This window comes from Herpailurus yagouaroundi, unplaced genomic scaffold, assembly GCF_014898765.1.
Source record: "Herpailurus yagouaroundi ecotype Mexico unplaced genomic scaffold, PumYag 206, whole genome shotgun sequence".
Lineage (NCBI taxonomy): Eukaryota > Metazoa > Chordata > Mammalia > Carnivora > Felidae > Herpailurus > Herpailurus yagouaroundi.
This window is the reverse complement of record NW_024412437.1, coordinates 2,440,933-2,465,511: the sequence shown is the minus strand read 5'-3', so window position 1 is coordinate 2,465,511 and position 24,579 is coordinate 2,440,933. Positions and strand designations below refer to the sequence as shown.

At 45.9% G+C, this 24,579-nt stretch overlaps 1 protein-coding gene across 6 annotated transcripts in view; it reads left to right on the top strand.

The window, feature by feature from the left end:
- Positions 1–24,579, top strand: part of PITPNC1 (phosphatidylinositol transfer protein cytoplasmic 1) — a 273,382-nt gene that overhangs the window by 168,536 nt on the left and 80,267 nt on the right. For all 6 annotated transcript variants that reach the window (XM_040452154.1, XM_040452152.1, XM_040452151.1 and 3 more), the window contains one exon: positions 10,754–10,825. In XM_040452154.1, the coding sequence (XP_040308088.1) occupies positions 10,754–10,825 (72 nt within the window). The remainder of the gene's footprint in view (positions 1–10,753; positions 10,826–24,579) is intronic.

Sequence of the window (24,579 nt, the reverse complement as noted above, 5' to 3'; positions counted from 1 at the left end):
ACAAGATGGCCGGAGAGGAATGCATTGAGTTCCGGACAAAAGCTAAAAGGAAATGATCTTTTGAAAGCCTGTAAACACTTCATCTACCCCACGCCAGCTTCTCAAGTCTTCCATTTAACAGTCTTGTCTTTGAGCCTCCTTGGAAGGTTTGTCCTCAGACGTGGAAGGATTCCGGCTGGTAACCGGCAATAAAACACTGCTATTGAGCTCAATCGTTGGTTCTCAAACTTTGCTTGTGTTGGTCCAGGAGGTTCCATGGACATGCCTCACCAGCCACCATGTCCCTACATAATGCTTTATTTGTAGAAAGAACCCTGGTGCCATTTAAAAAGCGGTGTGAACTCCAGGACTGTATCATCCCTGAGATCCTTCCTCATCCGTGAACAAGTATGATGGATGAGATGGGAACCACTTGAAGTAGCCATTTCCCAAACTTCCTTCACTTACACCTCCTCCATCTACTCAACCATGCTCTTTATAATATGCTCCCCTTTAGGTTAAAGTGGACTAAAATGAAGAGAATTTCTGGAATACCTTGCGATTTCCATTAGATCCCATATAGTTCCTTTGGGATCTCATTGACATATTTATTTACGTTTTTACTGCTTTGAATTTTTCTTTCCTACTGAAAAAGTAGATGTTTATTGTCAAATGCAAGCATTATAAAAATGTGTATCAGGGGGCGCCTGGGTGCTCCCTGGCTCAGTCGGTCGAGGGTCTGACTTCGGCTCATGTCATGATCTCGCCATTTGAGTGAGTTCGAGCCCCACATCAGGCTCTGTGCTGACAGCTCAGAGCCTGCAGCCTGCTTTGGATTCTGTGTCTCCCTCTCTCTTGCCCACCCCCCACTTACTCTGTCTGTCTCTCTCTCTCTCTCTCTCTCTCTCTTTCAAAAATAAATATTAAAAAAATTAAAACATAAAAATATAAAAATGTATATGAGGGCAGATAAAAGGGGCTCGTGATTTCTGCTGATCTCCTCCATGAGAATATTTTGGTGTCTGTTTCTCCATGTTTTCTGTGCATATACTAAATGCTTTTTTTTTTAGCATGTTTTTGTTTTCTTTTTACAAAAATGGGTCATCCTGTTTTAACACTTTACATTTTAATGGCTGTAGAGTTCACCGTAATGTACTTAACCAACCCTCTGTTGGTGGTCTTTGGATTGTTTCCATGTCTTTTCTAAAAGTAGATGTTTATCGTAAAATACAACAGCAATGCGATAATGAATGTTTTTTTTCTTCGTAATATTTTTTACACTTGAGAATTTCTGCCCTTCCTTGAGTCCTGAGCAGGGTTTTGAAAGTACTTCACAGCGGGAATCAACTTAAGCCATCATATTTAAAATCAGTTTTTGAAAATGATTGTATTTGAAAGGTACTAGGATATTTGGGCATTTGAAGGGATATCACTGTGAATTTCTTCGATGAATAATCACTTCCCCAGTTTATCTTTCTTTTATTTTTAACGTTTGTTTATTTATTTATTTATTTATTTATTTATTTATTTATTTATTTTGAGAGGGGGCGGGGAGGAGCAGAGAGAGAGAGGAAGAGAGAGAATCCAAAGCAGGCTCTGTGCTAACAGCACAGAGCCCAATGCAGGGCTCAGTCCCACAAACTGTGAGATTGTGCCCTGCGCTGAAATCCAGAGTCGGACACTTGACCGGCTGAGCCACCTGGGTGCCCCTCAATTTACCTTTTGAGTAAACAGTTGTTTTCTTCTTCGGGCTTGTTTGAAGTAGGACACATCTATCATTTGGCAGATGTACACACACACACATTTTCTTTGTTCTCAGGGCCCACAGGACAAACTGAAAAGCAAAGCCTCTCTCTGCCTTAGTCACCATCACCCCTGACCGAGGGCTCAACTCCACTCGAAGCACTCGTGTGCTTTCCCAGTGCTCAAGAGGCAGCAGAATATAGGGTCACAAGCACGAACTTCCTTGCCTGACAGCTTGAGCTGAATCTCAGCTCCATCATGTAAATGTTCCATGATTAACCTTTCCGTGCTTTTGTTTCTTATCTGTAAAATGGGGGTAATGATAGTACATCCCTCATCGAGTTGTACGAGGGTGAAGAGTTAATGACAGAATTATCATAGATCAAATACTTGGAATAATGCCATATTATGGTCATCGTTACCTCATATTATGGTCATCATTACCTCAGTGTTGGGTCATGTCTGTCTCAGCATGGGCATAAAGCATGCTGACTGTGGTTACCCTGCATCATCATTTTGACCCAAAGATATACCAAAACTTCCCAAGATGAAGAAACACCTGGGCAGTAAGTAATAAATGTTGGAAAGGATGTGGACAACCTGGAACCCTCATATCGGGAATGTAAAATGGTGCAGTCGATTTGGAAAACCACCTGACAGTTCCTCAGAAGGTTAAACGGAGGGGTGGCTGGGTGGCTCAGTTGGTTGAGCATATGCCTTTGGCTGAGGTCATGATCTCACAGTTCCTGGGTTCGAGCCCCACCCTGAGCTCCACACTTACAATGCAGAGTCTGCTTGGGATATTCTCTCTCTCTCTCCCTCTCTCTCTCTCTCTCTCTCCCCCCCCCCCATCTCTCTCCCATCTCCCTGCCCCTCCCCCACGGCACGAGTTCTCTCTCTCTCTTACTCTCTCAAAAATAAATAAATAAAGATGAAAAATTTTTTAAAAGAACTATACTGTGAGAGAGAATATGATTTTCACTTTCCTTTGTAAACTGATGTAGGGTGGGATTACTACCCTTTAGCTCATGGTTTTCATGGGTGCTGTGGGCGTCTATAGCATGACAGGAATGGCGATCCTCTACCTGAATGGCGCTCATTCTTCCAGAAGTTTTGTCACCGCACGCTTCTGAAGGGCAGCCCCCTGGAGAGCCTCAGACTTGACTCCCCTGCCTGGGTCTCCGCAGCCACCATTTTGCTCTCTCTGTGCACGTGTGGGGACTGCAGAAAGGGTTTTCAGCACCACCCAGAAGCTAACTATGAAATTCCCATGGGCTTGCCCCTTTCTCTTTAAGACTTGCTCGTATTTAGTTTTCTTCTCGTAAGTGTTTCTGATTGCCATAGCGACCCTAATCAATCACCGGGCTAAAAATAGCCCTTTCATTTTTTCCAAAGCATGTCTGTAGTGAGTTGAAAATTCAGCCCTGCCGTGCATTTTGCATAGGATGCTTTTGTTTCCCGACACTGAACCTGGGAGTTGCTTGGTCTGGAAAATTATTCTCGCAGAAGCCGAGGGAGGTACTTTGCTTGTTTTGCCTGGCATTCTTTTTCCCCAACTGCAGATTCCCTCGTCACTTCCAAAAGATACAAGCACATGCGTTCGAATGTTCGACAAAGAACCATCACTTTCGTGCACATTCAGCTTTAGGTGCTAGAGATTTCACAGGTACCCGGCGATCTCCTTGGCTGCCGCTGCGTTAGGAAGGCAAATGAAAGATGTGTAGATACTGGGTACAAAGGAAGCTTGGTCACAGCAGGAGCGGATGACAGCAGCCCTACTGAGACTCCCCTGGCTCCGGAGGATCTAAGCTAGCAAATCAAAGTGGAGAGGACGGCAGAACTCTGCCTCGTCTCTCTGATTTCTCCGTGACACAGCTACTATTTTTACGGGGTTAGGGGCAAAACAGACCCTGGGTGTAAGAAAGTGAATATTTGTTACAGTTCTCCTGGCCAAGCTGTTTTTCTTCTAGTCAAGAAGAGAAGGGGAGAAAGAGAGTTTTCGTGAGAAAGAAGATTCCAGATCTTGAAAGGGCCCAGGAGAGGAAGGAGAGCAGGGAGGGGCTGAAATGACTCATGGTGTCCCCCAGGCTCCAAGGGGATTAGGGCATTTTATTGCCCGTCTCCCTGCCTCATCTTACTACCCTAGAGTCACTGCCCCAATCTTCTGCCTGTAAGCAGGGTCATCTCGTGGGGCCCCCGGGGCTCCCAAATGCTGTTTTGCGATGCTATTTTTCAACTCGTCTGAACCTCAGTTTTTGTAATAAGGCTGAGTGAACGCGCAGGCGTAGAGGCTTTGCATCTAGGAAAGAAGAGAGTCCACGGGGATCCCGGTAGTGTTCTTGTTTCCCTGCCTGAAGCTGGCAGGGGGTCGAGGGAAGCAGAGGAGAGGTCAGGGGATCGAGCCCCTGCCCAGAGGCAGGAGCTCCCCGGCTTTCAGGAAAAGGAGGACACTGTGGGCACGGACGATAGGACGCGTCCTCAACAACAGAGCGGGGTGGAAAAAGCCCAAACCCGCTCTGTGGCATGGCCACCGCCCACGTCGTGGGAAGGACCAATCGAGTGTCCTTTTCTCGCACCGCACCCACAAGCCCACAGCCTCCCAGTGTGTCCATGCACCTATGCAGCGGAGGATCTCCCCACCCAGTTTATTTTCTCCCCGCGGAGCCTGTGGGATCTCGTGAGGACCGGTGCGGTGGGACGGGCCAGCACCTGAGGACCTGTCCCGCCAGACACTGCATGGCCCTTTGTTAGATCATTCAGTCTTCACCCCACGGTGCTGAGGTTGGTATCGTCTCCGTTTTATGGGTAAGAAAACGAAGGCTCAAAGGGACTAAGGAATTTACTCCGAATCACACGGTAACTTGTGAAAAAAGAAGCCAGGGCTCGAACTAACGTGCATCTCACTCGAAAATCTGTACTCCTTCTACTGTATTCTTGCTTCCTGTGGGGTCGTTGTGTCCTGCTCTCTCGGTGGTCATTGACAAAGCAGTTGACCTCACAGCTACTAAGTTCCAAGAGTACAGAGTACAGAGTACAGAGTCCCCATTTCCTGGGACCTGTTCACACTTCGACTTGAGTGATCTTTTACTCAGATGAAAGCCGGATGGGTGATTTGAAAGGGAAGCAGTGGTTGGATTCTTGAGGTTGGGTGTTGCGTTGGCTTTTCTATCGTCACATAACCAGTTTCCCACAAACGTAGCAACTTTAAACAACACGCATTTACGGCCTCAGAGTGTCTCCTGGGCGCAGGTTGGCAGGGTCCTGGCTCAGAGCCTCACTCGGCTGGGCTCCAGTCTCATCTAGGCTCAGGGTCCTCTTCCAGGCTCACTAGTTTTTTGGCAAGTATCGGTTCCTTGCTGTTGTAGGACTGAGGTCCGCTTTTCTCATTGGCTGGTCTCCAGAGGTCGGTCGGTCGGTCTCTCTCTCTCTCTCTCTCTCTCTCTCTCTCTCTCTCTCTCTCTCGGCTCCTGGAGGGTTCCCTTGGGCTCTGGCCACATGGTCCTCTCCCCTCATGGCAGCTCACTTCTTCAAGAGCAGCCAGAACCTGCTTCTTCAAAAAAGAAGTCTTATGTAAGGTGTACCAACGGATCACCTTGGTAATCCGATCAGAGGGGCTCCTACCCTATGGTGCTCACAGGTGTTGCCCACACTTGAGGGGAAGGAACTGTGCCAGGTGTGTTTATCAAGGGCTGGGAATCTTGGGGGCCATCTGAGCATTCTATCTGGTGGGAGGGTTTTAGTCTTTCCTTCAGGTGGTCCTTCACGTTGGGTCATGAGCCAGATGGGACTTGAAGTGTTCACTGTTCCCAAGTGACTGTACCCTAGAGAGCATAGGAGTCCTCCGAATCACTTGACGCCTTCCAGGGTCAGCCAATGGGGGACGCTCCTGACGTCTCCCTTCCTGCAGCATGTTCCAGTTGGTTGTGTCTGGGTTCCCTTTTTTTTTTTTTTTCTGCTCCCACACTCCTGATCATTCCTTCAGTGTTATGGAATCCCCCTCCCCGATGGAAACGTGTCAGAATCTTTAGGGGATGTGATGTGTTTGGAGAAAGTCTGGGTTTGGAAGGTGGGGTACTCCACTTTGAGAAATGTGAGAGTGACCAGGTGAGATGGTGTATTCCTAGCTGGAGCAAAGCCCTCCGTCACAGAAGCTTCGATGCCCGAATGACAGGGTGACTGTGACTTACGCCATTCCTCGTGACAGCAGGAGTGAGGAGGGGGTCTTCTTGATGGAACAGTGCTGCAGACTTATCTTCTGGCTGGTGAGGCGGACACCTGGCAGCTAATGGTGATGATAGACAAGGAGATAAGTGCTATGACACAGGTACAAACAGAACGCCACCCGCACACATGGGGTCAACATTCTGACATGGGATTTGAGATGGGCTGTGTAGGAGACTTCAGGCTAAGGGAACTGTAGGCAGGAAAAAAACAAAAACAAAAAAAAACATGGCAGCCAGAAGTGTCCCAGGGAGTGGCGAGCACTCTTCTGTGGTGGGCTATGGGAGGAATACAGGACAGAGATATAAAGAAAATTAGGATCGGATATAGAAGACTCTAGGTCTTGCCTTTAAGGGGGGAAGCTGAGCCAGCAGGATTTGGAGGTTCACTGGCCATGATGGGTGAGAGTAGTGGATTGAATGGTGTCCCCTCAAAATTCGTGTCCACCGGAACCTCAGAACGTGACCTTTTTGGAAATAGGTTCTTGGCAGATATAATTAGTTAAGGACCTCAAGGTGCAAGATGAAATCACACTAGATTTCAGATGGCCTGAATCTAGTAACTGGTGTCTTATAAGAAAAGGAGAGGACACCCAGAGAGAAGAGGGTGATGTGAAGACACCGGTAGAGACTGGAGGGAGGCAACCACAAACCAGGGAGCCCCTGGGGCCACGAGAAGCTGGAAGAGGCAGGGAAGGGTTCTCCCTGGAGCCTTCCGAGGGAGGGCAGCATTGCCAACACCTTGATTTCAGACTTCTGGGCTCCAGAACTGAGCAGGTAAACTGCTGCGTTATGCTACCCTGCCTGTACCAATTTGCTACGGCAGCCCCAGGAATCTCATACAGTGCAGGGAACATTCTAATTCAGTATGGACCTTTCAGTTTGGACCCTTGCTGGGGATGGCCGGCGGGGAGCTGCATACGTGAGAAAAGCAGGTGGGGTTAGACGTCAGCTTGGGAGGCAGCCAGGTAACATGGTCTAGGAAAAGTGAGGGGCAGATGAGATTCCCCAGGGGAGAGGGTTTGGTGCAAGAAAATAGGGCAGAGGACAAAATCCTAGGGGACCCCTCCATTGAAGGGGTGGGGGAGGGAACGGAAGGCAGAGAAGGAACCGCTTTCCAGAAAGGTAGAATTCTGGACTCCTACCGAACAGGATAGAGAGTTCCTCAGGGTGTGGACGACAGGGAAGCGATGTTTGTTTGAAAATTCTTTTTGACTCTCGGTTGTTTCCATACCCTGTTGCTCTGGTTGAGAAGAGGTGAGAGGAGAAAAAAGAGCAGAGCATGGGCTACTTTTTAATAGAGTTTGATGGGGAGACAGAGGGAAATGGAATTAATTGTGGACGAAGGAAGGAACATCACCAAGGGTACTTTGATACTAGTTTTTAAGGAAGATGACACCTTTCATGATATTTTTAGGCTGCAGGAAGGAAGCAGGGAGAAGATGCAAGTAATCGATGGAACAAGTTTCCAGGGAAGAGACTTAAAATTTTTTGCTGTGCACCTGCTATGTGCCAGGCACTGTGCTGGGGGGTTACTGGAATGATCTCAGTGATCTTCTCAACACTCCTACAGAGTAGAGAAGGGTGGTCTCCCTTCTGTTGCGAGGAAACTGAGGCCGGGAATGCCAAAATAATTTGCTCAAATCCATACATCTCAGATTTGAGCCTGGGTCTGCTGCCCTCCCTGCTTCAGTCCTTGTCGTTACATTATTTTCCACTGGAATACAGAAAGCAGCATCTTTGTCTGATTCACAAGGAATAAGAAGCAGCATATAGAAATAAGCAGATTAGTGGGGCGCCTGGGTGGCGCAGTCGGTTAAGCGTCCGACTTCAGCCAGGTCACGATCTCGCGAGATCTCCCGTGATCTCGCGTGAGTTCCAGCCCCGCGTTGGGCTCTGGGCTGATGGCTCGGAGCCTGGAGCCTGTTTCCGATGCTGCGTCTCCCTCTCTCTCTGCCCCTCCCCCGTTCACGCTCTGTCTCTCTCTGTCCCAAAAATAAATAAACGTTGAAAAAAAAATTTTTTTTTTAAAGAAATAAGCAGATTAGCAGTGGAGGAGAGGGAAGTTGTTGGTGTTTCTATCACATGGCCTCGTTAAACTATGAATCAAAATTACTAGTTGCGAGGGAGGAAGAGGGAAGCCCACAGACTTCTCTAGACCTGGGTGGTCTAGAGAAGGGAAGGGATTTATGACAACCTCAGTAGTGAGACACAACAGGAAGCCAGCCAGGGAGAAAGAAGAACCTTGCTCAATCACCGAGGCTCTACTAGGATTAGTGGGCTGGGTCTTTAGGGAAGTTAACCTGTGTAGGGCAAGCAGAACTCTAGCCCGAAAGTTTTTAGTGATCTTTCTGGAAATGCCCCAGGCCAGAGATCCTCCACATTCAGAGGCTGAGACACCAGCCTCTGGGGCTCTGAGAACCAGCCATCAGATAGCCCCTGGAGATTATCAGTCCCGAACCCGGTGCTATAGGGGAAGACCTTGACCAGCCCAGAGTTGACCTGTCCGATCCGGGTTTTCCCCGCTGCCTCACCGGAGCCAGGTGTGCTCCCTGCCTCTGGCAAGATTGCCATTCTGATATGAAAATAACCTAAGCCCTTGACTCAAAAATAACAGCATCTGCTAATTTGCATAAGAGTTTTGCATTTCATATTTGGGTTGAATACCCGGATTCATTTGTTTGACCTTAGTTAAGTGGTTTAGAGTTTCAACCGATAAAAACTCCTTGTGGGGTTCCACTCTGATGCACCCGGACCCAGCTCCCCACCCAAGACGGCTCTGTTCTCTCGCCATCTGGCTCTGTGCACGCATTAAGTTGATTCTCAGATGAATTATGGGTTAAAAAGGACCGATCAGTTTGCCGGAAGGCTTGACATTTTTAAAAGGGTCTTGGCAGGTGCATCTCTCCAGGTTCACATGTCAAGAGCTCTGCCATGGGGTTCTGAGCCCCTCCGATTCCTCCAGGGCCTCGATTCATGAGGAGCAGCCCCTCCTTGGAACCCCCAGGGACAGAGGGTGTGAGGGCAGCAACTGTGGAGTGAGAGATTTGAGAGGAGACAGCAAAGAAGGTGTTAATGAATAATCTCAGAGCCTCATTCTCCATAAAGGCAATTACTGGGATTGATTGTTTCTGTGTTTCCTTAGTCACGGTTCAGTTTGCTTGTTTCACTTGGATTGAGACAGATGAACGCCGAATGCACACAGTCACGTGATGTCAGAATCATCAATGGCACGTCCAAGGCCTCTGCCTTCCTGTACACATGCCACCGGGGTTCTCAGCTAGGCTGAAAGGGGATCTTGGACTTGGGGGGATGAAGCACGTGGGGTGAGGGATTGGGGACTAATGGATTTTAGATAATGCACTGTTTTCTCCCCATGCACGGGGTAATGAGGTGGTTTTCCAGTGCAAGCCCACATCTGCATCCCCTGGGTGGCTTGTGAAACACAGATGCCCGGGCGCCTTCCCTGGAGTTTCTGATTCAGTGGGTACGGGGTTGGGCCCAAGAATTGGCATTCCTGACGGGTACTGCTACAGGTGTGGAGACCCCACTTTGAGAACCAGCTTGGGGGCAGGGGTGATGAAAAGCAAGGACACTGGGACCAGGCCGCTAGCCTTGCTATCTTGATGCTACTGTTGACGAGCTGTGTGATCACGGGCCTAAGTTTACTTAACCTCTCTTTGCCTCCATGCCGTCGTCTCTAAAGCAGGGCTGATAACAGTAGTATCTACTTCATGGCATAGTTAGGAGGAATAAATGAACGAGCACTTGGGCATACTTAGACTGGTGCCTGATATAGAGAATATGTGCTCTGTGCACGTGGGGTAAATAAATGAAAGCCAGACTCAGGATTGTGAGCCTGTCGGCAGGAGTCTCATTTCTCCGACACCTGCAGCTCCCGGTGGAGTTGCCGGGTCATTTTACCTATTAGGCCTTCAGTCCCATCTCTGGTGGCCGAGGAAGTCACTGGCCAGCTCAGTGGCAGCAGGAGGGAGGTTACATCAACATCCATCAAAAGCCTCTTCTCAAGTCCCCTTAACTCTTGAAGTCCACTTAATGCACACAGTGTGGTTCAGTGAGACGGGGATGGCAGGACAGAGTGTTTGGGGGTTTTTCCCCCTCGTGCTGGCAAAAAGGGGGGCTGCCTTTTCCATCAAGCTTACCGCAGCCAATTGCTGTCATTTGCTGAATGCCTCCTCTGCGCCCGGCACTTACACGACTTACACACGTGATGACTTAACCCCCAGAAAGTCACTCCTGGGTAATAGTTATTATCCCCATATTAATACTGCTGCGGCTCAGAAAAATTAAATGACTTGTCCAAACTCACATAGCTATCCAGTCATAAATTCGAAACGAAAAGCCAGGTGTGTCTGACTTCGGTAATCCCATACTAACTACCTCCCTTGCTTTATGGGAATACTTATGTGAAGGTGAAGGCTGGGTCCCCAGCAGTGACAGCTTCTCGCCGCAGAGGTCCGCACCCCGGGACCGGACCTGCCTCTGTTTCAGGGGTTCGCTTTTCTAAAGCCTGTGGTAGGACTGACAGAACGTAGTCTTTCTGGAAATGGACAACGTGCCTTCCATTGCTTGGTCATTCTCTCCGGCCCGGCTTCTGGATGCGATTGTGTTCATGTTGCCAAGGGCGGCTTTTCTGTCCGAATTTGGATGTGGACCTAGTTATCTTAACATTGCTGATCGAGAATGGTGCTCCCGACGTGATGGTCAGGAGAGCATCCAGCGGCTGTACTGAGCGTGTAAAGAGAGGAAGAATGGTATGCTAATGAAACTTTCCTTTTTTTCCCCCGTAGTGTTCCTTTCTGCCAAAATTCTCCATTCATATAGAAACCAAGTATGAAGACAACAAAGGAAGCAACGACCGCGTGAGTAGAGCCCCCATGGTTTTGGGGTTTTTTTGATAATTTATTGTCAAGTTAGCTAACATACTGTGTCTACAGTGTGCTCTTGGTTTTGGGGGTAGATTCCCATGATTCTCTTCGCTTACATACAACACCCAGGGCTCATCCCAACAGGTGCCCCCCTCAATGCCCAATCGCCCATTTTCCCTGCCCCCCCCACCCCCTACCCCCATTAACCCTCAGTTTGTTCTCTATTTAAGCGTCTCTTGTGGTTTGCCCCCTCTCTGTTTGTAACTTATTTTTCCTTCCCTTCCCCTATGTCTTAAGTTTCTCAAATTCCACATGAGTGAAAACATGGTATCTGTCTTTCTCTGACTGGCTTATTTCACTTAGCATAATACCCTCCAGTTCCATCCACATTGTCGCAAATGGCCGGATTTCATTCTTTTTGATTGCCGAGTAATACTCCATTGTATATATATATATATACACCACATCTTCTTTATCCATCAGTGGACATTTGTAGAACCCCCCATTTTGTACTGTGCCCTCATCTGCTGGGCTCTCAGAGTCGCGGCACTTTTTCACAGCCCCTTGGGTGGCCAGGCCCAGCACCCAGCAGGAGGATCTGTACCTAGGACCCCAGACAAGTTCTGGCATTTGCTTTCTGGGGCCATTTCCCTGGGATTTCTCCCCGGAATTACTTTGCAGTGCCGCCTTTCTTCCCGTCTTTATGTACTTTCCATGGGCCTCCGTGCGGAAATCTCTGTGGCCTGGAGTGGTTGTCACTGGCATTTGAGGGGGTCGGTGGGGACCTTGAACTCCAGGATTCGGTTTCTGGTCATTGGATTGAGCATATGTCTTCTCAGTGACTGTTCACATTTACCTAGAAAAATGAATGCAAGCAAATATATGTGCGCATGCTGTATATTTGTTCGGGACTATGCTTATATTCACATATATACACACATATCCCACATTAAAATCAGTTTACCCCTCCTGCAAAATACTTACCTTGTGGGACGTTCTGACTCTCACTAGATCTCAGCCATGAAGTTGATTAGTATTGCTGAGAATCCATCTGACCTAGCATTTACACCAGCCTCTTTCTGTTGGGGCAATATAATTTTGAATTGCCTTCTCTTGGGGAGTGGATGTTTTGACCCGTCGAGAGCCTCACCCTGAGATTGGGCTATGGGTTCCATCAGGATCCACTCGGGGAAGAGCCTGGATCGAGAAGCTACACGTCTTCTTCTACGTCATTTACGTGTTTTGCATTTGTGGAGAATGATGAAGACCGAGACCGGGTCGTAACGGTCAGGAGAGAGTTTCCTGACTAGGTGATCCCTGTGGTGCCTTGACACAGCCAAGGGAATGCAAAACAGGATGCAGGAAGTTGTGGAGGGAACGAAGTGCCACGAGGCAAGATCTAAGGACTCCTAAGCATCAGCAACTTGAAATCTTTTATTCATGTGAAAACAGTCACTGAAAAGAACTAAGAAACCCTTTAGAAAGAACAGAGTTGGCCAGGCCTACTCTTGGCTCTTTACATTGATATCTTCTAGAAATATCTTCTAGAAAGTTCCTGCCTGTGGCAGTAACAAATTCTTCTAGAAGGTATAGGTGTATTTGTGGGGACCACAGCTTGCCCTTTCAAGGTGGAATCTGCCTGGACAGAGCGTGAGTGGTTCCCAAGGGGCGTCACTCAAGAACTACCTTTCACACCAGCTTGGTGTGGGAGGAAACTCATTTATTCACTCAGTCTTCAGCAAGGGCGTATCAAGCACCTTCTATTTACATGTCACTGTATGAATGGTATGCATGGTATTAAAAAAATGCAGGCTCAATTCTCAAACGTCAGGTACTCCTACTTTAGCTGGGGGAAAAACCAACAGAGTAAATAATTTAAAATATAAGCACAATAATGGGCTTCCCTTCCTTCAGTATAGAGAGCCACCACTGCTAAGCTCTGAGAGTGGAAAGAGCTGACAGAGCAGCATTCCGTAATGAGCCCTGTACAGTTGTCCCCCCCATTGCTGGAGAGGAAAAATTCATTCCAAGACCCCCAGGGGATGCCTGAAACCACAGATAATACCGAACTGTATATATACTGGTTTTTTTCTTACATATATGTACCCATTATAAAGTTTAATTTATAAATTAGGCACAAATAAGAAATCAACAACCGCAGTAATAGAACAATATAACAATATTCTTTAGCTTTTACTAAAGCTAATAATAACTTTTATTATATGAATATGATCTCTCTCTCTCAAAATATCTGATTGTTCTCAGCCTTTTTGTGATGACGTGAGGTGATAAAATGCGTACATGATGAGATGAAGCGAGTTGAATGATGTAGGCAGTGACGTAACCATTAGGCCACTATTGACCTTTTGGTGACGGGTCCGATGGAGGTTCATCTGCTTCCAGACCACGGGTGACCGTGGGTAACCGAAACCGCGGAACGCGACATGCGGACAAGGGGATATTACTATATTTGCAGGGACTGACTTGGCTTGTACCAGGTCACTTCAGCTTCCTGAACTAAGTTAAGAAACCTGGAGTTTATCAGGGGTCAGCAAACTACCTTTTTTGCCAATAAAGTTTTATTGGAGCACAACCACACGCTCACTCATTTGTGTATCATCTAAGCTGCTTTCATGCTACAACAGCAGAGTTTTATAATTGCAACAGAGCTCATGTGGCCCATAAAACCTAAACTATTTACTACTTGAAAAATGTTTGCTCACCCCTGGTTGGAGGGACTCACATCAGAACAGCACCCAGCAGATCTCAGAATTTGACCACTTGATAGATCTCACCATCTGTCCCAGCCAAATGCCCTCTCCAGAATTCCTGGAACTTTCCAGAGGAGAGAGGAATGCCACTGGCTGGGGTACCTTCCCCCCATAAGTTCAAGATCTCCAATGGTTAGCGTCCCTTGGTGGTTGGTAACCTCAAGGGAAAAGTTTTGGGCCATATCCCTGTCAGCAGCCTGAAATAAAAGGTGCTGTGGTGGCCAACTACATTAAAACCTCAATGTCTAAAATAATGTTACATCGTACTTAAACTTGAACCCTTGGTAAAATAAGGACTCTTCTCTCTCTCTCTTTTTTTTTTTTTAATGTTTATTTATTTTTGAGAGACAGAGAGAGACAGAGAGACAGAGTGTGAGGAGGGGAAGGGCAGAGAGAGAGGGAGACACAGCATCTGAAGCAGGCTCCAGGCTCTGAGCTGTCAGCACAGAGCCTGACGCGGGGCTCGAACTCATAGACCCTGAGATCATGACCTGAGCCGAAGTCGGATACTTAACCGACTGCGCCACCCAGGCGCCCCAATAATGACTTTTCTGATTGGAAAATTAATACATGGTTATTAAAACCTGGAAAATGCAAAAGGGTACCCCCCAAAAAAGGAAAAGAAAAGCCAGTAATTTTTCTGTAATTTAGAGATTACTGCTGATAGCACTTCATGTTCATGTTGCAGACCATTAATAAATTTATTTTTTGACCAATTCCCCCAATATTGAATCACTCAGTAGACTGTTTTTAACATGTCGTGATGTATCCTTCCCTATATGATTTAAAAAAAATTTTTTTTAATGTTTACTTATTTTTGAGAGAGAGAGAGAGAGAGAGCAAGCGAGCATGAGCGGGGTAGGGGCAGAGAGAGAGGAAGACACAGAATCCGAAGCAGGCTCCAGGCTCTGACCTGTCAGCACAGAGCCCAGTGCGGGGCTCGAACCCGTGAACCGTGAGATCATGACCTGGGCCGAAGTCAGACACTGAACTGACTGAGCCACCCAGGCGCCCCTTCCCTGTATCATTTTAATTTTTTTTTTTTAATTTTTTTTTTCAACGTTTATTTATTTAGGGACAGAGAGAGACAGAGCATGAACGGGGGAGGGGCAGAGAGAGAGGGAGACACAGAATCAGAAACAGGCTCCAGGCTCCGAGCCATCAGCCCAGAGCCTGAGGCGGGGCTCGAACTCACGGACCGCGAGATCGCGACCTGGCTGAAGTCGGACGCTTAACCGACTGCGCCACCCAGGCGCCCCTCCCTGTATCATTTTTAATGGCTGCACTGTATTCCACACCTAAGCGTACTTGAAATGGGCTCGACCTTTTTGATGTTTCCATGTGGCTGAGGACCATCAGGAAACGGGTGATACAGAGCAGACGTGCCTGCACTGCGTTAAGCAGCACAATCTGAAAATAGGGTGGGGGAGAAATGTTTTCAAATATCTTTCAGTCTTTACAAACAAATTCTCCTGCTTTCTCTTTTCCTCTATGGCTCTGTCCTCATGAGCAGATCGTACCTGCGCCATTCGGAGAGGCGTCAGGGCATGCGCAGGCTCACCATGATCCCCATGGGTTGATAGGACCAGCGTGATCTTCTGGTTTATTCTCTCTGCTGAATTCAAACAGTCAAAAAGCATGTCCATGGCTGTCATTTTATTATCTCGTATCCCTTTGTGGTAGGTGCTGCGTTCTTTTCACTACTCTGGTAGGACTTTGAAATCCCAGGTTAGCCACCCTAAAGTCAGGACCCGGGGTTGGCATCAGCATCCTCTGGCCTTGCCCTCGGAGACCTGGGCCGGTCCACACGAGAAGCGCTAAGCCCCCGGGCACTCGTATGCAGTCCTTGTCAGCACAGTTTGCTGCCTCCAGGAGAAACGCCAGCTGTTGTCCCCTGGATTGCCGCCTCCTCCCCAGCCTGCTGACTGCCCGTGGGTTCCTGGGCTTCATCTCTCTGTCATGGCGCCCAGCTTGTCTAAGCTCCCACCTCAGCCTCTGCCTGGCTCCACTCCATAGATCCCCAGGTCTTGCTTGAGACCAGACAGGCCAACCCTGGCCTGATTAGACTTCTTTGCCCGTCGCCTTCCTCCGATTTCCATATTCAACAGCAGCTGTTGGTCGCCAGCTGCTTCAAGGTTGGTCCCAGGGAGGCGGCAAAGGAAGACTTCACTGGTTTTCATTCACACTTGTTAATGCTTCAAAATCAGAACGTGACAAATACATATTTATGTAATAATACTTAAACTGTTAAAGGATAGCTTTGTCCGGGGGTTCAAAGCTAGAGCCTTCAGCAGATGGTGTGCACTGGCATGTCCTTTTTCTGTCCGGGGAGCCGAACGGAGTTGTTGGTGGGAGGCATAGCTAGTTGCTAGAGAAAGTAGCAGAGTCGTGGGCTCTTTCTGTGGTCTCACTGCTTTGCCAAATTATTTAATAAACTCAGTGTATTTCTTGGCATCTTCTGAGCGTATAGTCTTATTGTTCCATCCTTCATATTGCTATCTGTACCCTGTTTCCTCCCCTACCTGCCAAAAACTTAATGAAATTGATGACAGACGATAAGAAGCAATAATTAAATTGAAAGACGCCAGTGATAATCATATTGATGAGTGATTGAATAGAGTACATGTTGCTATCCCATTATCAATTACCGTGCCAGTAGTTTTTTTTTTTTACGTGTCCCGCTATCTAGTAAAAAAAAGAGTAGTGGGATGACCAGCTATAAATATCTTCTCCTTCTTGTTAAAATAAAACGCGTGTATTGATGATTGTGAAAACCCCGTAAATTGTGATTACATTCACCGGGGCACAGTGGGAAAGTTGTCTTAAATTGAGGCCCGTTTATTTTATGCGCACAATGATGAGACTTATTTAGGTTTTAATTAGCGCTGGGGAGGCCAGCACCACGCCAGGGTAGGGATCTGTTGTTTGTCCGAGGCCATAAATCTAGGTCTGGGAGAGTCCCTGTGTAGCTGCCGCCAGGCGACTGTGGTTCAGTGGGGTTAATGGGGAGCCAGCCGCCGTGCCTTTACTTCCTCTTCCAGACAAAGCCAGCACCATTTAAAGCAGTGGCTCTCAACCTTAGCCGCACACTGGAGTCACCTGAGAAGTTTGAACGACAGCTCATGACTGAGTTCCATCCCTCTGGGTTTCTGATTTTATTGGTCCTGGGTGCAGACTGGGTTAAGGCAGGTAAGACACATGAAGCATAGAACATGAGCCCTCTAGGAATGCCAAAGTCTCCCATCAGGAGTGTCTGCAGTTTTAGAGACTCTATCCATCCTCCAATTAAACCTGATGTGTTCTCTTGGGGGTAAGATATGCAACCCCTCCCCCCACCCCATTTGAAGTCTAGACCAATGGTCGTCAGTGGTGGCCACGCATTAAAGCCACTTGGGAAGCTTTAGCACTCACTGATGCCACGGTCCCATCCCTCCACGAGTCTGATTTCATTTGTCTGGAAAGGGGTCTGGGCATTGGGATTTGTAAAGCTCCCCCCCAGGTGAATCTAAGGTGTGTCCAAGCTGAGAAGTATAGATTTTAAAGGAAATATCAAGTGCTATTTAAAACCAACTGTGAACGCTTAGGAAATCAGGTTCTCCCAATTTCTTCGCTTCTTCATACCGCAGGAAACAGAACAGTTTACAAAAAGCGTGTTTATGTAACCACCAGCACCACCCACACACACAGTAAAAGGGCCTTAGGGCACCGTATTTATTCTTGTTTAGCCATTATTCCTCAGCAACAAGACTCCTCTGATCAGGTGGAAAGAATGTCCAGCTTAGTTCCTGGAAGAATGAGTCTGTGTCCTTCACAGAGCTCTCCTTGGAGGTTGCCTAAAAGTGGTATGTGAATCTATTTAGTTTCTGGTTCAGCTGTGTTATAATCAGAGAACACAAAGTCATTCCTTGTGAAACAAAAAGATCAGTATTGAAGTCCCAGCTTCGTGACCTTAAGCAATGGAGTGTTGGTTTCTTTATCGAGAAAGGAGAGTAAATAATGCTTGCATCACGAGGATTCATACAGGTTCATTTACCTGGAAACACTTCATAAACTGTAAAGTGCTGTGAAAATATTAGGTTTTTTCTGTTACGGTCATACCGTGGCATTAACTCCGTTAATGATTTCCTAGCAAGACCCTGCTTTTGTCTGAATTGTCAATAAGCTATTTCTTAGTCAACAAGCGTTGAGTGCTAATGTGCTGGGCGCTATAACCAGCAGTGAGGAGACAGCAATAAGACAGACAAGGCCTCCACCATTCCTGGAGTAGGGCAAAACAGATGAACAGGCAGGTAAACAAAGAATTCTAGCCGTAGTAAATGCAAAGAAGGCGATAAATATGGTGGAGAGGTGGGGGGAGGTGCTCGGCTCGAAGCCAGGTGGTCAGGAAATGCCTCTCGGAAGAGGTGACAGGTTCAGGTGCCACGTGAGCATGGAAGGAGCCAACCGTCTGAAGGGTCGTCCGGGAAAGGAGACTGTTGTAGGCGGAATTGTGTCCTCCCAGGACCCCTATGTTGAAGTACCTCAGCATGTGACTGTGTTTGGCGATAAGGCTTTGAAGAGGTTGATGAAGTTACACGAGGCCATTAGGGTGGGCCCTTATCCAACCTGACTGTTGTCCTTACAGAAGAGGAAACTGGGACACACAAAACCAGAGGTGTGTCAGTCCAGAGGAAAGACCATATAAAGACACAGCAAAAATATGGCGACCTGTAGGCTGAGGGGAGAGGTCTCAGAGGAAACTAGACCTGCCAACGCCTTGATTGTGGACTTGTAGCTTCGGATTGCATTGTTTAAGCCACTCATCTGTGATATTTTGTTAAGGCCGCCCTAGTAAACTACCACAGGGACTAACACAGCCCCTGACACAGCCTGATATGTTCTAGGAGCCGTCAGAAAACTAGTGGCCAGAGCTGTTCAGAAATGAAATTTGTAAATTGTTTTTTATTCTCTTAAGTTTTTATTTATTTTTGAGGAAGTGTGAGTAGGGGAGGGGCAGAAAGAATCCCAAGCAGGCTCCACACTGGCAGCGAGGAGTCCGATGCAGGGCTCGAACTCATGAACCATGAGATCATGACCTGAGCCGAAGTCGGATGCTTAACTGACTGAGCCACCCAGGCGCCCCACCCCCGGGCCAAATTTTTTTTAAGTATCGAGGAGCACCTGGCTGGCTCGTCAGAAGAGCATGTGACGTTTGATCTCGGGGTCATGAGTTCAAGCCCTCCATTAGGATTACTTACATAAATAAACCTAATGACCAAAAAAAAGTATTGGAAGCTAGATGACGTAAGACCTGTGAGCCCATGGCAAAGAGTCTGGATTTTAGCACAGTGGGAAGCTATGCAAGTATTTTAAACAAAGGCAAGACACGATATTTATGGGCTTATAAAATAAACTTTTTGGTTTGCAATAATCTTAAATTTACAGTCAAGTTGCAAAGATAGGACAGAGTTTGCATATACCCTTCACCCAGCTTCCCCTAATGTTAACATCTTACGTAAACCCGCTACGTTTCTCATAACCGTGGGCTTTATTCAGATTTCACCAGTTTTCCCACTAATGTCCTTTTTCAGTTCCAGAATCCACTTTGGGAGACCACGTTGCTGTACGTCATTTATGTTGTTAAATGTTTGCTCTGGCTGTTCTATGGAGACTATGTGGCAGGGAGAGCAAGAGTGGGAGCAGGAGGGAGGACAGTTGGCAAGCGGTTGTAATAATCCAGACCAAAGATAATGGTGGCTTGGGCTGGAGATGTGACAATGGATAAAGAGAGGAAGGATAGATGTATTTTGGAAACAGACCAACTTGCTTTTGCACTCGATGCATTAGAGGAGGGGGGCGTAAGTATGACCTCAGGATATCCAGCTTTGTCTCCTGACCCTGATTGCCATCGGGGGGGAACAGTGCAGGGGTTTCACCCGAGATACAGTCAGTTTGAGGTGCCATTGAGACTTACAACTGGAACCAGCAGGTAAGGAGTTGGCTATAGGAATCTGGAGTTCGGAGAGGTGTGTAGGTCATGACCCAGAGACAGAAATGAGTAAAGTTATCTAGGGAGAGAAGTGACAGCAAAATGAAAGTTCCAGTGCTCCAGGATGGAAAACACCCCGGTCCTGAGAAGGACCTTGGCTTTCAAGTCCAGCTTCTGATTATTATTATCTCTTCTTGGTTAACTCATTTTTGGGGGGTGCGTGGGTGGCTCGGTCGGTGAAGCGTCCCACTCCTGATTTCAGCTCAGGTCACGATCTCACAGTTCGTGAGCTCAAGCCCCACATTGGGTTCCGTGTTTACAGTACGGAGCCTGCTTGGGATTCTCTCTCTCTCTCTCTCTCTCTCTCTCTCTCTCTCTCTCTCTCCCCCCCCCCCCCGTCCCTCTCCTTTTCTCTCTCTCTGTCTCTCAAAATAAATAAATAAACTTAAAAGAAAAAAAAAAAGACTCATTTTCGAGGCAGCTGGCTGGCTCGGTTGATGGATCATGCGACTCTTGATTTCAGAGTTGTGAGTTCGATCGCCACATCGGGTGCCCAGATTACTTAAAAATAAACTCTTAAAAAAAAAAAAAAAGACTGATTTTCAATCACTAAATTGTGCTTGGTTTTAGGGAATTAGATTGTCTCATTTAGTTAACTGAGAAATCTAGTTTCTTCTCCTGGGTGGGTGCCTTCTTTGGAGAACTGAGTAAACATTTCAATGCTTTGACTGCTTATCTTGCATTGCTGTGGAGAGTTGGCCAGAAAAGTTCTCCTCTTGACCACAAATAGCTTCCACTGATAGTTACCAACTGACAAAGAGGGAATTTTATCCTAAGGATAACTCTGTTTATCGAGGATTCTTTTTTTGAAGTTTATTTGTTTATTTTGAGAGAGAGAGAGAGAGAACAAGCAGAGGAGGGGCAGAGAGAGGGAGAGGGAAAGAATCCCAAGCAGGCTCTGCACTGTCAACATGGAGCCCAACGGGGGGGGGGGGGGGGGGGGCGTGAACTCACAAACCAAGAGGGAGGTCATGACCTGAGCCAAAATCAAGAATCAGACGCTTAACTGACTGAGCTACCCAGGCGCCCCTTGAACATTTATTATTGCAGTAGTCATTATGAAGTTTGTTTCATTATTAGTATGACTTTTGTATTTTTTTAAGTTTATTTTATTTATTCTGAGAGGGAGTGAGAGAGAATCCCAAGCATGCTCCATGCTGCCAGTGCAGAGCCCGATGTGGGGCTCGAACTCACGAACCGTGAGATCATGACTTGAACTGGATGCTTAACCAACTGAGCCACCCAGGTGCCCCATTACTTTCATATTTTTAACATAAAGAGGATGACATGGATGGATGTACAGTAAAATAATTTGTTTGCAGATTTCAAAATTTACTAAAATCAATTTACAAAGCAGGGGGCCAGTGAGAACTATAGAATCCATATTTACAGGTCTCTGAAGCTGATCTTCTTTTCCTTAAATGACTTCTCATTGAGTCTTATAGAAAGTAAAAAGCATTTGCTTTATTTTTAGATGTGATCTCTGATGTCTTCAACTTTTATGGTTCTCTTTTTAACCTTATTATAACCAGCCACCTACGAAATCTGTAATTTTCTCTAATATAACAGTACATGCTAAAAAGAAGTTTGCACAAAATACCCCCATTTGCGGTTTCAAAGGATTATTATCCACTGTGGTCCATGACGTGGAAAGTCACTGTCCTTGCTCACTCCATGTCTAACAGTATCATTTTGAGGACAATGGAAAACAGGTCAGGTTTGATTCCTTAAGATGGTAACTTTGCTGTTTGTGGTATAATTTGTGATCTGAGGGGCGCCTGGGTGGCTCAGTCGGTTAAGCGGCCGACTTTGGCTCAGGTCATGATCTCGCAGTCCGTGAGTTCGAGCCCTGCGTCGGGCTCTGTGCTGACAGCTCAGAGCCTGGAGCCTGTTTCGGATTCTGTGTCTCCCTCTCTCTGACCCTCCCCCGTTCATGCTCTGTCTCTCTCTGTCTCAAAAATAAATAAATGTTAAAAAAAAAATTAAAAAAAAAAATAATTTGTGATCTGAGAGCTGAATGTAAAAGACATGTGAACAAAAGTAGCATCTATCCAACTAGCTTTCTGATTCTCAAAGTTGTACTCAGAATGCATGTTACCTCTGCATTCAGAGCTAGAACATACTGCTCATGATCATTAGTAGTAGTCGATATAGCTTAGAGCAATATTTGCTTTCTGTCGAGGCTTGGTTCACGGACGCTGTGGCAAATGCAAAAAGGCCTGGTGGTTAGTTCTAAGGGTTAGGAAGACCGTTAACCAGACTGGTCAAAAGCAGCGTAATCAAAGGGACAAGGCTGAATCATGGTTGGGAAACCAGAAATCAGGGCTAGAAAAGCAACACCAACTACAGGGTCTAGGTGACCGTTTTAAGCTATTACAGTAATAATTGGCTCAAGCAAGAGTCATCAGTGGATGCTAAAACCACGGAAGGAAACAGTATTGGGGAACAGGAATTCACGCTGTCTCAAAGCATTATAAGATTCTGTATTAATTATAAGCAGTAGAGAAATATGTTGGATACCATCAAGTAAGCAAATTTTACATCACCAGTAATAGGACGCACTGACATAATGTGCCTCCCATTGTGACACACTGAGAACACGACATCACCTGTGGATTCTTGCCAGAAATGCTTAACCTGGATCAATCAGGAGGAAACAATCAGACAAATCCAAATTGAAAGACATTCTACAAAACGACTAGCCAAAACTTTTTAAAAGAACATGTCGTTAACTTGGGGAACTGCCCTCAATTAATGACTAAAGTAATCCAGCTACTAAATTTAAGGCCCAATCTTTGATTGGATTCTGAATTAACAGGGGGTGGGCCAGCGCAGAGGGCAAGGAAAAATATTCTTGGGAGATTTGGGGAAATGTGAATATGGACCATATATTAGGTAAATAGTATGGTGTAGTATTGAGGCAATCTTAAATTTCTTGCCTGTGGTCTTTGCTTTGTGGATATATGGAATGTCTTGTTCTCTGTTCTTGGGAGATACGTGCCGGCATATTCAGGAATGAAGTGTCATGTGATGTATCTTACTGTCACATGGTAGAGCCAAAAATAAAATTTTATTTATATAGGTTTTATTTTCTTTAAAAAAAGCCTTTTAAAAATTGAGGAACTGTTCACATGTTGCAATGAGATGTCAAAAAACTTACTCAAGGTTGCGCAATGAGTCTTTTGTTTTTCTTTCTTTTTTTTTTTTACCCAGGTGGTATGGATTTTATCAATCATATACCATGTGATTTTATTTCTATGCTTTGACTCATCACCGTAGTTTATACACACACACACACACACACACACACACACACACACACACACACACACACATATATTGGCTAACATACAGTGTATACAGTGTGTTCTTGGTTTTAGGGGTAGATTCCCATAATTCATCATTTATATACAACACCCAGTGCGCATCCCAACAAGGGCCCTCCTCAATGCCCATCACCCATTTCCCCCTCCCCCCCGCCCCCCTGGTTTTCTTTTTTTTGTACCACAAAACAAGTTTTCAGTCCTCTTTCTTTCCAATGATATCCTGATTTCATTAATGAAATAGGGGGAAATATGAGCCTAATCAGAACTATTGTTATTAGCATCAACATTGATGCTATTCATTCAAAAGATATTTATGAATTGGAGATTTTTTTGAACTGCAGAAACCCTAGGTTCACTGTGAGAAATTTCACTCTCTGGGATGTGTCCTGAAATTTTGAAAGGGCAGATAAGATGATTTAGGCTAGCCTTCTAAGTGTACCCTTCTGCTAAGGGTTAGAGCCCAGGCTATGTGCCTCTCTAGATGTTTGCATACTACCCTATTTGTGCCTCCTTCCCTATAGCTTGTCATGCTAAATAGTAATTGCTCATTTAATCGCTCATAAACTCATTTAAAGCTGAATAAGGTCAGATAGCATGAGTAATATCAACACATCTTTAAAGTACCTGGGAGCAATCTAACTTTCATAGACAAAAAAGGACATAACAAAGACGTGAATAAATGATAAATGCTCCATGTTCCTGGATGGCTAAACTAAAGACAATAAAGAAGTAAGTCGTTTTCTAAATTAACTTCCAAATTAATTGTAATGCCATTCAAAATCCCAACAGGATTGTCATAAATTGATTGTAAAATTGAAATGAGGAATAAAAGTCTAAAAATAACCAGAACAAATTTTGAACAAAGAACAAGAAGAGGAGATTTATCCCATCAGATAACAAAACCCTATTAAAAGAGCATGCTATTGGCACAAAGACAGGAGTAGATCTAAGGTGATGAGGGAAGTTTGATACATAGTAGATAAAGCAACTCAAATTATTAGGGAGATTAATTGGGTCATTTTCTCAGAAAATGAAGTTGAGTCCATTGACTATCCATATGGAAAGATAAAATTAGATCCCTACCTCACTCCATATGAAAAACTAATCTCCCAAAGAAGTTTACAAACCTAAGTATGGATAGCCATTAAAATCACTTAAGCACATTTTGTTTATGGATACATTTACATACCAAATGAAATATAAAATTTATCAGGTTCACCACAAGTTTACAATAACTGTCAGCCTGAAGTAGAAGGGGAAGAGATTTCAACTTTAAACGTGAACATTTCTTTGAAAAGAAAGGAAAAGGAGGGGCAGATTCAGAATCAAATGTGACAAAATGGTTACACGTGTTCGTTTTGAGTGGTGGGTAGTAGCTGTTTGTCATGGGATCCTTGGTATTCTTCTGGAGGTTTGTATCTTGAGTTTTGAAGAAAAAATACTCTTCCAACTCGTCGGTTCCACGAAACTCAAACCGCTCCTGTTTTCTGAGATCCGTTCTCAGTTCCCGTTGATTTGCAGTTGTTTTCCCAAATGCTTGGCTTTTCTTCCCCCTACGTACGAAACCTAATTACTGTGGGAAAACAGTGCACTTCACTTAAAAATAAAGCACGGCTTTCCTGT